Source organism: Microtus ochrogaster, chromosome 7, assembly GCF_000317375.1.
Source record: "Microtus ochrogaster isolate Prairie Vole_2 chromosome 7, MicOch1.0, whole genome shotgun sequence".
Classification (NCBI taxonomy): Eukaryota; Metazoa; Chordata; class Mammalia; order Rodentia; family Cricetidae; genus Microtus; species Microtus ochrogaster.
The window spans coordinates 15,799,455-15,814,866 of NC_022014.1; the positions used below are offsets into that span (position 1 = coordinate 15,799,455).

Sequence of the window (15,412 nt, forward strand, 5' to 3'; positions counted from 1 at the left end):
AATTACCATTGGATTTGAATCTGCTATGAGATCCCGCAGAGAATCCAGAAATCCCTGGTCTTCCACCATCTGGGCATTGATATCATGGAGTTTTGCCACACAGACTGCTGCTGTTTTCCGAACATAGGGGTCTTCATCTTTCAAGCACTTGCGGAGGGGTTCACAGAGATATTCTGTAATCTTGTCCACCCGGATACACCCCATGGTTCTAACTGCCAATGCTCGAATCAAAGGATTAGGATCTTCACAATCCTACCAAAGAAAAAAGAAAAAGCAACTACATGAATACAAGATGATTACAAGTAAATACTCCAGTTGACATAAACCTTGCAAGTTTCTAGTATATTCTACATGAGAATCCAATCTCTCATGCTATTCTTTTCCTAAAGGTCTTAGTTGTCTACTCAAGAGCTTAGAAAAAAAAAGTTGTTTTTTGTTTTTTAAGAAATTTATCAAGGCTGGAGAGGTGGCTCAGAGGTTAAAAGTACTTGTTCTTGCAGAGGACCTAGATTTGATTCCCAGCACTCACACGGCAGCTCACAACCACCCATAATTCCAGTTCCAGGGGACCCAACCTCTGTAGGCACCAAGCATGTGCATGGTACACAGACACATGTAAATAAAACGCTCACACACATTAAATAAATCTAAAGTAAAATAAGGATTTATGCTATGAATGTGTACAGGTGCCATGTGCTTATTTACGTAAAGGTACCCACAGAGGCCACAAGAGGGTGTCAAAGCCCCTGCAACTGGAGTTACAAGGGGTTATGAGCTACCGAATGTGAGTGCTGGGAATAGAACTTGGGTCCTCTGCAAGAGCAGCAAGTGCTCTTAACCAAAAGCCATCTCTCCAGCCCCAGAAAAAAATCTTTTAAGTGCTGCATACACACAATGAGGAAAGGTCCAAAAGGACTCAATCTTACTAGGCACGAGTCTGGTAAGTCGGTGTGGCCACCCCTAGAACTATTAGTGGACTTGCCTAACAGATATGACCCCTTTCTTCTATTCTTGTTCAGGAAAAAAAGAATTGGAAAGGTTATATCACCTCCACTGTCAATCTGTAACAACCAAGTAAAAAAAGAACACAACTGCAGGAGGCCTACAGAACAAAACAAAGATGTGCTATGATCTGGCTGGGGCCTGACAGAAGCACACGTCCAGCTAAGCAGCAAAGTGGGCTTTCTGGGCTCCTCAGCAGCAAGCAGTCTCCTTTACAACAGAGTTTTTCCAAACAAAGCATTGGCAAAACACTGACAGAGAATAAATGTTCTGTCTGCAAGTATGCCTGCATGCCAGAAGAAGGCACCAGATCTCATTACAGATGGTTGCTGGGAATTGAACTCAGGACCTCTGGCAGCCAGTACTCTTAACCTCTGAGCCACCTCTCCAGCCCGTCTCTCTCTTTTTATTTGTTTGTTTGTTTGTTTATGAGGCAGGGTTTCTTTGTGCAGCTCTGGTTTTCCCAGAACAGGCTGGCCTTGAACTCATTAGATCACCTGCCTCTGCCTCCCAAGTGCTGGGATTAAAGGCACCTGTCATAATCTCCTGGCCAAGAATACTTTCTTAAAATTCCTGTCTCAACAATTTCTTTAGGCTGGGCATGGTGGTGCATGCCTTTAATCCTAGCACCCTAGAGGCAGAAGCAGGTGGATCTCTGAGTTTGAGGTTAGCCTAGTCTATACAGCAAGATTTAGGATAGTCAGGCCTAGACAGTAAAACTTTGTCTCAAAATAAGAAAACTCTCTTCAAGTCATGTACATTTATGCTCAACTCTTTCAAAAATTTGAACAAAAATCTTCCCTATAATATGTTCTACCAAAGAATCATTTGCCCCCCCCCCCCAAAAAAAACCAAAATGAAAAGTTGTGGTCTGTGTGCAAATGTAGAAAACCACGAGGGAAAAAGCCTATAAAAAGTTTACCAGTTAATTTTCAAAGTTCAAACAGAGGTTAATTTTGGAAATGTCTGATGTTTTTAAAAGACAGAATCTATTGCAGACACAAAGCGGTAGTAAGGTGATTAAGGTACCTCCAAGCCCATCCCAGCTAATGACAGAAAACTCTGACTACGCAATGGCAGCAAGGAAACTGTATCACTCCTTATTAGGCTTTCTGAGTCAGGGTCTCCTGGCTAGGCAGGCTTCAAACTCACGAAGTTTGGCGTTGTCAGTTTTAGAGTCTGTGACAATAGTAGTGAGGTCATGATTTTAAAAACAGATCCTAGTCAGGTGTGGCAGCCCATGCCTAGAACTCTAGCACATGGACGGAAGCGGAAAATGAGAGGAGGCCAAGGGAGGAGGCTCAGCCTGGGCTAGAGAGAAAGACCCTGGGCTAGGGAGGAGAGCAGGATGGAAGGACTGAGATCCTACGGTCTGACTCTGACAAATGTAAGCATGAAAATGATGCTGAGAGAGGAGCTGGGGTCAGAAGAGTGTTTTATGTACAGGGATATAAATTCAACAATAGTGGCCATGTGTCAGTAGTTATTTCTAAAAAATAAATCACAAGATGAATATTTTACTATTTCCCCTACGTGAATATTTTTAATTTGCATAATAAAAGTAGTTAATCATGGGTTGAAGGGAGGCTCAGCCGTTAAAATCACCTGCTGTTTTTTCTAGAGGATCCAAGTTCAGTTCCTAGAACCCATGTCAGGAGTTTATAACAGCCTGTAACTCCAGCTCCAGAGGATCCAAAACCTTTTGGCCTCTGCACTCACATACAAATAACAAAATAAATCCTTAAAAAATACTTAATCCAATGTTGTAAGGCCTACCAAATCAAAGACAAGTAGCACCTCCTGCAGTAGTGTTTCTGAGTCCTAACCCTAACTCCCAGGAAAGATAGAACAAATCCTCAGGTAACAATATGATGGTTTGTCCAACCTCTGTCAGCAGCTATCTATTAGGATGAAATACCCTATGCCCGTTAGCCTTGGAAGCGAGACACTGAGGATCACCAAGCTTTCTTTTATTCATCTGGCAAGGATGGATGGACCAAGCCCCACGAGCAGAAGGCTTCTGACATGGTTTCAATGTCCCTGGCTGCTCCACATTGATGTACAGAACGCTTACAAAGTGAAAGTCCTGCCCTCTGCTAGGACTTCCCTGCAGGACTTTGTCCCTAGAACACAGGTTTCTGTCTGCAATACAGACACAAATGAAGGAAAGCCACTCTGAAGATTGAGTCCTTGGGGAAACTACCTTCACAAAGCTGTTGACAGCCATGATGGCCATGTCTGGCTGACTCTTGGCATAGTTCATCAAATAGAGGTACACCAGCTTCTTCAGTTCCAGGTTGTCAGTCTGCATACAGTTCACCACATCTGGGAAGAGAGAGCTGAGGAGAGAAGAGGAAGAAATGAGTGAAGCAGTGTCAGTGCTAAGCTGTTCACAGATAATGAGGTGACGGCCTTGGATTCCAGAGCCATTTGACAAGAGGACAATGGTGACAATTCATTTTCACGGAAATGAGTAACTAAAATAAAAATAAGCCAGGCAGTGGTGGTGTACACATTTAATTCCAGCACTTGGGAGGCAGAAGCAGGTGGGTCTCTGTGAGTTTGAGGCCAGACTGGTCTACAAAGTGAGTTCCAGGACAGTTAGGACTGTTCGACAGAAAAACCCTGTTTGAAAAACCAATCAACCAACTGATCGATCGATCAATCGATCGATCGATCAATCAATCAATCGTACTACAGACTGTCAGCTCTCTAGATTGTTTAGTTTTGTAGTGCATAGGCTGAACTCAGGGCCTTGTACATGGTTTCAAGAACTTTACTACTGAGCTATATCCTTAGTTCTTTCTCTCAAAGCTTTTGTGGAGTGGAGAAACTATTATGAAAAATTTGAGAGCAACAGAATGAGCCCAACATCTACATTACCCACAAATGCTGATACAGCTCCATTTTGACTCACATATACCCTCGAACCTCATTCCCACTACTGACTCTAGATTCCTTGTTCAGTGACAGAGACAAAACCCAGAGCCTCACACATCCTAGGGAAGTGCTTTGTTACTGACCTATGTTCCAAATCCTGGAAAGATTTTAAAATGAATCACAGACATATTTCTTACCGAGCCACATGCCTAGGGCTTGGCTCTCTGAGCAGGGTCTATAGTTTAGGGGGACCTGAAACTTACTATGTAGGCCAGATGACCTTGACCTCACTATTATCCTACCTCAGTTTCCCAAGGGCTGGGTTTTCAGATGTGAACCACCACACTCAGCTTACATTATGTTGTTTCATCTATAATAAGCTAGGCATTTTTTTTTAAAAAAATAGCTTTATTAAACTGAAAGAAAAATAACAATTTTCACATTAGTTCATGGTGGTATCAAAGCATTCCAATGCTTTAATGCTCATTTTCCTCCACCCTTGACCAGTAGGAACTTAGGTGGCGCCCAGGTTCTTGTGATATGACCCTATATTTTCAAATGTTTCTATGATTTTTCAAATATTCAAGTTTTAATTTTTTAATAAAGATCTGGAATCAATAATTTCTCCAAAGTGTCCTTATTCTCTTTTGGGAGTATTTATTTACTTTTAGAAAGCACTATGCACTTACAATTGAAGTATTATCAAATAAGTGGTCTATTGATTTCCCAATACCAACCATCATTTCACAACCTAGCATTCTCTTATAAGAACTGGAATGTCTAGATGCACTCATAAAATAGCATCATTAGCCTTAAAGGATTGAATTCCAAGTCAGGCTTCTAAAATGAGTCATATTTTAAAAATACAAGTTAACTAGAAAGTTAGCAAACAGCCTTTCCAAAGCTTTATTAGAATACTTTGTAGACTCTAGTTTTATATATCTTACAAATATAGGGGAAAAGACCACAAATGTCAGTATATTTTGCATAATATGTCTTGTACATACATAAAAGCATAATACAGAAACTTTTCTAAGTCATAAACATGGTATCATTTTTTTAAAAGGAAATACTCAAGTGTATCTGGTCTGTGCAGATATGGAGGAACCACATGGACCCTAGTGACTGGTTTCAGATCATCAGGCCATCTCTCTGGCCTTAAAGAGATGCAGAAAGGCTGCAAAACCAGTGAGTAATTACAAAACATTATTCAACGGTATGCTTACAACTCTAAGTAATTCTAACAACCTTCACAAGAAGACTGAAGCTGGGCACACTGGTGCATGCTTGAACCCCAGCTTCTGGGAGGCTGAGGCAGGAAGACTGCAAGTTCAAGGCCTGCCTGTGCTTCAGGGAGAGTTCAAAGCCCGCCTCTGCAACATAGTGAGACTCTCTTGAAATAAAAAGGAAAAAGAAGGCTGGGAAGGAGTTTAGTGAAGAAGGACTTGCCTATTGTAGGCAAGGCCCTAGGTTCAATTCTCAGCACCAACAAGAGAAAATTATAGCAGACTTCAAAGGTTTATTATTATTACTTCAAGAGGAATAACTAGCACTTCAAAACTTTCTCAGTTTTTCCTGTTTGAATGTCAATAAGTATAAATCACACAAACAAAAGTTTTCTGGAGATCTCAGGGAAAGTGAATGCCGAGACCAAAGGCTCAGAGCTGTCCCCATAAACAACAGTAAGCCCAGATATCAGTGGTGGGACAGGAGGCCGCTCAGCATCTTCTGATGCTCCTGATGCCCTGAGGAAGGTTTCTCCTAGTCCTGTCTCATAAAAGGACAAGACAGTAAATATTTTAGGCTTAGTAGACCAAGAATTCACTTAAATTAACAAACATAAGCCAGGCATAGTAACACACACCTTTAATTCCAGCACATGGGAGGCAGAGACAGGGGAATCTCTGTGAGTTTGAGACTAGTCCGGTCTACATAGTGAGTTCCAGGAAGGCCAGAGGTATGTAATAGAAAGACTTTGTCTCAAAAATAAAATAAAGGGCTGGAGAGATGGCTCAGAGGTTAAGAGCACTGACTGCTCTTCAAGAGTCCTGAGTTCAATTCCCAGCAACCACATGGTGGCTCACAGCCATCTGTAATGAGATCTGGTGCCCTCTTCTGGCCAGCAAGGATATAGACAGACAGAATACTGTATACATAATAAATAAATAAATCTTTAAAAAAATAAATCTTAAGCCCATTTCATAAATTATTTTATTTATTTATTTGTTTGTTTATTTGTTTGTTTATTTATTATGTACACAATATTCTGTCTGTGTGTATGCCTGCAGGCCAGAAGAGGGCACCAGAACCACCATGTGGTTGCAGGAAATTGAACTCAGGACCTTTGGAAGAGCAGGCAATGCTCTTAACTGCTGAGCCATCTCTCCAGCCCCATAAATTATTTTAAAATTAGTATTTTAATCAAAAAAGATGACAGTGCTTTACATTTTGCTTATTGTTTGTATGTGTTTGTGGGCATTCATGCTACAGCACATATGCAGAGATCTGAGATAACCTGCTAAAAGTGGTTCTCTGCTGGGTTCAGGGGAACCAATGGGTCATCAGGCTCTGCAGCAAACGACTTTACCCACTGATCCACCTCATCAGCCCCTTGTTTACACATTCGTAAAGCTCTACAAGACCTAGTTAAGTAGAAACAACGGGAACCTCGTTACTACCTCTGCTGTGGGATGTTTCAGCCGAAGTATAAGAAAATTCAGCTTCATATGAATATATGACTCAAAAAATGAAAAAATAGTTTAGTATCTTTTTCAAATAAATAGATAATGTTCTCTCTCTCTCTCTCTCTCTATATATATATATACATACACACACACATATATATTTATTTTATACAAGTAGTGTTTTGTCTGCATGTATGCATGTGCACCACATGTATGTCTGATGTCTGAGGAGGTCACAAGGTGTTGAGAGTGTTGGATCTTCTGGGTGCTGGGAACTGAACCCAGGTTCTTTACAAGAGCAACAAGTACTCTTGACCACCGAGCCATTTCTCCAACCCCCTAATCACACACAGTATATTAAAATCACAGCTTACACACACACACACACACAAACACACACACACGCACGCACGCATACACACACATACACGGGCTGGCAGGATGGCTTAGCAAACAGAGTCCTTGCACATGGGCTGCACGGCCTGATTTAATCCAGGCCTCCACAGGTGGCAGGAGAGAACAGACTCTTGAGAATTGTCCTCTAATGTCCACATTAAAAAACAGCTATTGAATAAAATAACTGCATCATCAATGACAATCCTAAATGAAACTGTTTTTTTTTTTCTTGTAACTTCTTTTTTCTTGATAGTAAAAAACAGAACTATGCAGGCCAGCACCATGGCCTGTATCCGGCAATATCACCCACCACTGTTTTCTATCAGCTCAGAATGGTACAGAGGCAAAAAACATAGAAATATTAAGAAAGCTTTCATCTCCTGGACTCAGAAGAGGCCCTTAGAAAGCTGTGGGGCTGCAGACGACCCTTATTCATTTTAAAGTCTCACTAATCACAAAGATGGAGGCAGTTTTGGTCGTGCTGGCTTTCACCTGGAATCTGACAACAGAATGTAGAGTCGTACAGCGGAGGACACCAGCTTAACCCAATTAAAGAGTATGTGAGCTCAGCAGCTTTTTATTAGCTCCTAAAACTGTCTGAGGCCACAGATATGTACCTGTGCCAGGGCTAAAGACAGTTTACGCTAAATCCAAAAGCAACAAAAATGAAAACAGCAAACTAATGAAACACTTAGGTCAGAGCTGATATAAAAGCATGGCCACTTCCTTATGATGTTTTCAATGGGACAACCCCCCATTCTCATAGGTTTTTTTTTTTTTTTTTTTTTTTTTTTTTTTTTTTTTTTCGAGACAGGGTTTCTCTGTGGTTTTGGAGCCTGTCCTGGAACTAGCTCTTGTAGACCAGGCTGGTCTCGAACTCACAGAGATCCGCCTGCCTCTGCCTCCCAAGTGCTGGGATTAAAGGCTATGTGTTTGCTTTTTTTGAGATAGAGTTGCTATGTTGTCCAAGTTGGGCGCCCAACTCAGACTCAAGTGATCCTCCTGCCTCAGTGTTTCAAGCAGCTGGGAGTACAGACGTGTACCATTGTACTTCAGTGGTCTATGGTTTTATAGGAAAGCAGTGAGAACTATAAAAATGGGTTGAGCTCTCTGCGGTGTAAGCGTCATCACCCTTACCTAACATCTTTCCCCACGGTCATAGCGGCAATCACCTTCTTCACAGCCTCCTTCCTCTTTTCTTTCTTTTCATTGTTGAGTTCAGCTTTTAATTCAAAGATTTCTCCTAAAAGAGATGAGAGCAAACAGGTGTAGTCTCAGGACTAGAGAACGGGGAGAATACTGCAATATAAAATGACACCAGGATAGCAAGGCAGCCACTGAACTACGATTATTTAAAAATTATGAAATGTGCAACCCAAAGCCCCAGAATATTAACTGACCCACCAACAAAGACTCCATCAATAAATTTTTAAAGCCTTTTAAATCGTCGTCTTTGAAAATGTAATGCAGACCTTTCTTTAGAAAGCCGAAGAGCGTCAGCAGTGATGGCACCTGCTTTAATCCCAGCACCAGGGAGGCAGAGGCAGGCAAATTTGTGAGTTCAAGGCCAGCCTGGTCTACAGAGTGAGTTCCAGGATAGCCAAGGGTATTTGAAGGATGATCTCACAGCAGAATTTTAAGGATCTCAAAAGAAAATAAATGTAAGGTAGGGAGCTGGCTTGGAAAGGCTTAAGATGTGCAGTCTTAGCGGCCGAAGTGTGTCACTCCAGGAGGGCTTTGAGGTTTCAAAGGGCACCATTCCCGCTGTTCCCTCTCTGCTTCCTGTTTGTGGACCTGGATGTGAACGCTTAGCTGCTGCACACCATCACCATCTGCCTGCCTGCACACCATGATGGTGACAGACTCCTATCTCTCTGGAACTGGAAGTCCCAAAGAAACCCCTCCGTCTGTAAGTTATCCTGGTCACATTATTCTGTCATAGCAAGAGAAAAGTAACTAATACAGTACTGGAAACCTGGTCAAATGCCAGGGCAGGGAGGCTGTAGGCCATGGCGGGCAATCTATCCCTGCTATTCTGCTGCTGTTTTACTATTTGTCTTCTACAAGCTCACATTTATACTCAGGGGTTAGAGCTGTTCTCAATCTTGGTCAGAAAAGCTTTTTTGAATTAGACACTGATTATTGCAGAGTCCAAATTACTCAAAGTGCTGAGAATATGCGATCAAGTCTTCAGCCTTAACCGGAATCTCTATATCAACCACCTTACCTGCCCCATGGCTCATAGAGCATCACAGAAGGAGCAGTGATGGAAACAGCGTATGAGCTGGAGGATGGGGAGGAGGGTTGTGAAGTGCTGTTTCTGTGCATGAGATGGCCACTGCATTCCTTAGCTCACAGTTCCTGTGGTTATGTGCACAACAAGGCAGCCAACATTAAAGCATGGATTGGGGAGGCACTCACGAGGCTCAACCCCTAGCTTGGGGGCTGTCGGTAGGTAGGTGTTGACTGCTGAGTCATTTTCTTTGGAGGTGTAGCCACTGAGACTGTCTACACTCTACTAGATGGCTCCCATGTTCATGGGCAAGAATGAGGGCAGTACCAACTGGATTCAGTGGATTATTAAAAAAAAGAAGGGGGAAGTGGTCCTGGACATGAAGATACATCATAAGTGTATGAAATCCTCAATAAATACATAGGACTAGTGATATAACTAAATGGTTAAAGATACTTCAGAACCTACATGGTGAAGAGAACTGACTTCTGAAAGTCGTCATCTGATTTGCACGTGTACTGTGTCACACACCTATACACATACACACAAACACAATAAACATGAAAATATCACCCTCTTTGTCAGAACTTTAAGGGCTCAGCCCCAATCAATTCAATGTATCCCAGCATGGTGGCACATGTCTGTACTTCCGGCATTTAGGAGGCAAAGGCAGGAAGGAAGACAGCCACAGGTTCAAGGATAGCTTTAGTAAGTTATTACTACTTAGTACGTTCCAGGCCAGGTAGGGCCACATGAGATCCTGTCTCAGAAAGCAAGAAAAGAGGAGGTCGAGTGAAACTTCAAGCCATTTCTAAAGGACCAATTCTGAATGGCTACTCAATAAGTGTCAAAGACTGTTGTCACTATTTTAAGACACCATCTCTAGCCTCATCTGTCTTTAGAACACGGAACAAAGTAAAAAGGCAATGGTCCTAAATGACAAAGGAAAGGGAGACTGGAAGGAGAGCTCCCCCCACCACCATGTTGATGCCTACTTCCATGTCTTCCTTCTATGTCTTCCCCCACCTTTTGTTGGTGTTTGTTTTGCTTGTGATGGGGCCTGGAATTTACAATGTGAACTAAGATGGCCTCTTAACTCATAGGCAATCCTCTGCCTCTGCTTTCAGACTGTTAAGATTGCAAGTGTGTGCCACCTCACCCATCTTTCCCATCTACACCTTCAAACTTGACAATATTGCCCCCTTGTCTGGTATGAGAGGCCCTTCTGCATATGTGTTGCTTTTATTGGTTAATGAATAAAGCTGCTTTGGCCTACAGCAGGGCAGAATAGAGTAATATTTTCAATCCAAGCAGATAGAGGAGGAAAGAAGGCGGAGTCAGGGAGACACTATGTAGCTGCTAAAGGAGACAGACATCCTGGAACCTTGCCAGTAAACCAAGAGCCTCATGGTAATACACAGAATAATAGAAATTGATTACTTTAAGATGTAAGTGCTAGCTAGAAATATCTTTAAGCTATTGGCCAAATGGTATTGTAATTAATATCGTTTCTGTGTGATTAGTTCAGGTCTGGAAGTCTGGGAAATGAACGAGAGGTCTCCGACAGCACTTGTCCACCACCTTCCAGACTGTTCTCAATTCTCATTTTACCTGGACATCCTCAACCAGTCTGCACACTAAGTCATCTCCCTGAAGCCCCTGGCAGGAAGTATACTGACAAGAGACATAAAAATGGAGCACAAAAAAAGCACGTCTTATCAATATCCAATATCCATCCCCAGCAGGCAAGCAAATTGTTCTAAAAATCATGACCCCATTTAACTGACAACTACAGAAATAACACTGGCAGAAAGGCTAGGCCTTTAAAAGCGTCATTCTCTTCTTCACCGAGACCTGTGCTGCCAAATGCAGTTCTCAGGGCTCCTGTCATTTACTTCTGGAATAGTGAAGGGCAAACAGCAGGGTTTCAGAAAGTTTGAATTGTGAGCAGCAGCAGGAGCTGCAGAATCAAAACAGGATGTAACTGAAATGATTCCAGAACCAAGCAAAAATGTAAAGAATCTGCTCCAGAGGCGGTTCTGGTGGGCGGCACAGGAAGCAAAAGGAACACGCTCTATCCATTTTCAAAAAACATGGTATTATCTAGCAGTGACTCAACTGGTATGTCTCAAAGTTTCATAAATGTCACCTGCACCTTTACAAGAGAAGGTATGCTAAACAAGTATGTTTTAAAAACCTGTTTAAAAAAAGGTCAGGTGTGGTGTATGCCTTTAATCCCAGCACTCAGGAGGCAGAGGCAGGAGAATCTCTGTGAACTCGAGGCCATCCTGGTCTACAGAGTGAGTTACAAGATAGTCAGGGCTACATAGTGAGACGCTGTCTAAAAAATAAAGAGCAAAAACAAAAACCTTTCTGTCATTATAGATAATATGTTGGTCACCAAAGCACATAAAGTATTAGCAGAAGAAAAAGTAATACATATCCAAATGATTAAGTAGTTAGCTGAAAAGAGTAACAAGGACTTAATGGCTCTGTGTGTGTGTGCGCACACACGCGCACAACAAGCATGTGAGATGTATGTGTGGGAGAGATTGCCATACTAAGTGTATAAAGGACAGGGGACAACTTTGTAGAATTGGCTCTCTCCTTCCCTTTACAGGCTTGCTCAACAAGGACCTTTACAAGGACTTTTTCAGTAGCCCTGTTTGATTTTGTTTTTGTTTTGTTTGTTTTGTTTTTTGAGACAGAGTTTCTCCGTAGCTTTTGGTTCCTGTCCTGGAACTAGCTCTTGTAGACCAGGCTGGCCTCAAACTCAGAGATCCGCCTGCCTCTGCCTTCCAAGTGCTGGGATTAAAGGTGTGCGCCACCACCGCCTGGCCTGTTTGATTTGTGAGACAGGGTCTTGCTATGTAGCCCAATCCAGCCTCAGAAGCATCCTGCCTCAGCCTCCTAGGTCAGATTCTAGGCATATGCCACCATGACCGGCAGGCTAATGTTTTTTGAGGTATAAATAATAAAGATAGAGAAGAAACTGAATAGATCTATAAAAACAGGTACTAGGAGAGCCAAAGTATCTTGCATGCACACTTTATTATCCAGTCCCACTCCTTCCACTAGTCAAATCTACCAAGTGCTGCTAGCAGCTAAAAATGGTTCTCTTTGTTGACTACACATTAAAAATGTCTGTAGAGCCTTTAAAATCTCAATATTCAGCCTAGTATGGTGATGGATGTGTGTTTGTAACCCCGGCACTTGAAAGGATGTCAGAAGAGTGAATTCCAGGCTAACCTGGGGTACAACACAAGTTCTAGGACAACTTTGTTACTCAGTAGTAAGAATCTAACTCAACATTAAATAAACCAGATTAGATAGCAAAGATCAGAACAGAGATTGGAGAGATGGCTCAGAGCTTAGGAGCACTGGCTGCTCTTCCAAAGGACCTGGATTTGATCCCAGTACAGAGATGGCAGCTCATAACTGGCTATAACTCCAGTTCCAGGGAGAATCTGATGTCCTTTTCAGCCTCCACAGGCACTAGGCATGCATGTGGTGCAGACATACAGCAGGCAAAGTACCCATACACATAAAATAATAATAATAAATAAACAAATTTTTAAAGATCTCCTATCACCAACCACCAAACACAAAACAAACAAATCAATCTTCAAATTGTATCCCAGTTATGATTTTGATGCATTTGCTTTATAATTCTCTACATAGACACAGACCTTTTTCTTGTATCATTTAAAGCTACATACATCTTTAGCCCTGATATATAACTTGTGTCTTTCAAAGTTAAGAAAATTTCCTTAATTATTTTAATTAAAATATCAATGCAACCTAAACAGACCTTGTTCTTCCCACCCCATGCCCAGCTGTAGGGCATATTCTGCTTAAGAATAAGAATTACATTTATTGGCATGTCTCTTTAGTCTTAATCTGAAACAATTTATTTTCATGATATATTTTTTAAACTGGGTCTTAATGTGTACCCTGGTTAGCCTGGAACTATGAAGACCAGGCTGACCCTAAACTCCCAGTAATCTACTTGCCTCTCCCTCCCGAGTACTGGATCATGATAAGAGTTTTTGAGTACAGGACCCTTATTATGAGAAGCACGTCCAGTTTGCCATGGATTTCCCTCATTGTAATAAGGTTATGAATTTGGCAAGCTAACTTCACAGAACGTCACATCCAAAGGAAAATGGTGTCACTTTGACCTGTTGTTGGTGCTAATAACATTGATTATATGGATAAAGTTCTAAACACCGCATCTGGTTTTTTGTTGTTGTATTTTTTGTTTGTTTTGTCTTTTTTAGCTTTTTAAATTTTTTGTGTATATGAATGCTTTGCCTGCTACCCACAGAGATCAGAAGAGGGCAACAGATTCCCTGGGACCAGTTATAAACAGTTGTAACCCACCATATGGATGCTGTGAATTGAATTAAGGGCCTTGATTATATTCAATAGGTTATAATCCATTACTCTAATCACTTTTTTGTTGTTCAAATTACCCAAATTTGGCCAGTGGAAGTTCCTTTAAGGTGTGGGGGTGGTCCTTGATGGCCCATCATTTTCTGAGTAGTTCCTTACTTAGAAGATATTCATCCTCAACTTAACACAGCCCCGGAATCAGTATTTGCCAAACGAGTTCTGGATCCTTTCAGTGAAAGATGGTATTTATTTATTTTTGTTTTTTTGAGAAAAGGTTTCTCTGTGTAGTTCTGGCTATTCTGGAACTCAGCCTGTGGACCAGGCTAGCCTCAAACTCAGAGATTCATCTGCCTGTGCCTCCAAATGCTGGGATTAAAGGCGTGTGCCACCATTGCCAGGCTGAAAATGTTATTTAGAAACCAAAATTGAGTACTAGGTACCCTTGGCACCCACTCTGACTTAGAGGAAATTGGAAATTTGAGTACTTAATCAGGAACACCCTCCACAAGTGTTAAGGTACCAAGCAAAATGCGCACGGTGCATACTCAAAGGCAACTACGCGTCAAGACAGCACACCAGAAACTACTTCAAGGCAAGTAAACACAAATTCTATGCCAGCAAAGTTGTCACATTCCAGCCACTGGAGGATACACACACCAGAGGAGCAGGCCAAGACACTGGAAATCAAGAGCAATAAACGCCACAGTAATAGGTGCCATGCCCAGAATATTTCAACAAATATAAAACCTGATGAATATAAAACCAAAGATTTCTGACCCCGAGAAACAAAGCGAGCTCAGCTGGGTGCGTAGTAAGATGAGGACAGTGACGCTAATCAACCCCTGACTGAAGGCCATCCACAGCTCTAGAAATCTGCCATCTGGAAACAATTTGGGAAAGCAGATTTTCCCAAGAAAAGTCCTTAGTTCCTAGGCCCTCACTCACGTGTAAGCCCCACATTATATTACTGTCCACAAAGGCGATGAAGAGCTGGAGGTGTAGCTTGATGGCTAGATTAGATCCCCAGCGCTGGAGAGCGAGCATAAAAAGTCCCCTACACTTTAATTACTTATTCAAACACAATTAATTGCAGAAACATCAGATTCCCAATGAGAAGATGCAAATACATGTAAAAAACTTCAGAACATTCTACTTGGGGAAGGTAACCCAGCAATTTAAGTGAACAATCTGAAGACTGGACAGGTTCTACTTACCCTTCTTATTGGTTGTGAAGTACTTGGAGTCAGTCATGATTCTGGATCTTTAGAGTGTACCTACGGCAAGAGTGAAGAACGCTGTTAGCCAAAGTATGTCTCAGCAAGTCATCTGACTGACTTGAAGACCATCTATAGTTAAAACCTTTTAAACAAAAGGAGTAGCTTCTCCTGTTAGCATCACCATTCCTGCTTCAAGCAGCCCAGGAAAGAAAAACTGCAACTTGCCTCAAGGAACTTCTAGGGCAAAGTATGAAGGACAAATGGAACAGGGTAATAACCTGAACCCCTTATGGCACTGAAGCCTCCAAGGACAAGCTTGGCACCTTTGTAAACACACCTAAGCCACTCACTCAAACATTTAAGACAAAAAGTCTTAGTACCAAAGATTTCTCCATAACTTTCTAATCAGAAAAAAAACCTGGTTACTCCCCTGTCTCAGCTCAAAGGCAGAAACAATTCTGCCAACCTATTAAACACGGCTGGCAAAAAGGGTCTCAGAAAATAAGAGGCCTGCCGGGCGTTGGTGGCGCACGCCTTTAATCCCAGCACTCGGGAGGCAGAGGCAGGCGGATCTCTGTGAGTTCGAGACCAGCCTGGTCTACAAG

The 15,412-nt window shown here is 42.0% G+C and overlaps 1 protein-coding gene across 2 annotated transcripts in view; it reads right to left on the reverse strand.

Annotated features, from left to right (window-relative positions):
• Positions 1 to 15,412, reverse strand: part of Ap2b1 (adaptor related protein complex 2 subunit beta 1) — a 121,241-nt gene that overhangs the window by 99,552 nt on the left and 6,277 nt on the right. For both annotated transcript variants that reach the window (XM_026780203.1, XM_005349362.2), the window contains exons 2-5: positions 14,805 to 14,864; positions 8,100 to 8,205; positions 3,206 to 3,341; positions 7 to 252 (exon numbers count right to left, since the gene is read on the reverse strand). In XM_026780203.1, coding sequence (XP_026636004.1) covers positions 7 to 252; positions 3,206 to 3,341; positions 8,100 to 8,205; positions 14,805 to 14,841 — 525 coding nt within the window. In that variant the 5' untranslated portion in view covers positions 14,842 to 14,864. The remainder of the gene's footprint in view (positions 1 to 6; positions 253 to 3,205; positions 3,342 to 8,099; positions 8,206 to 14,804; positions 14,865 to 15,412) is intronic.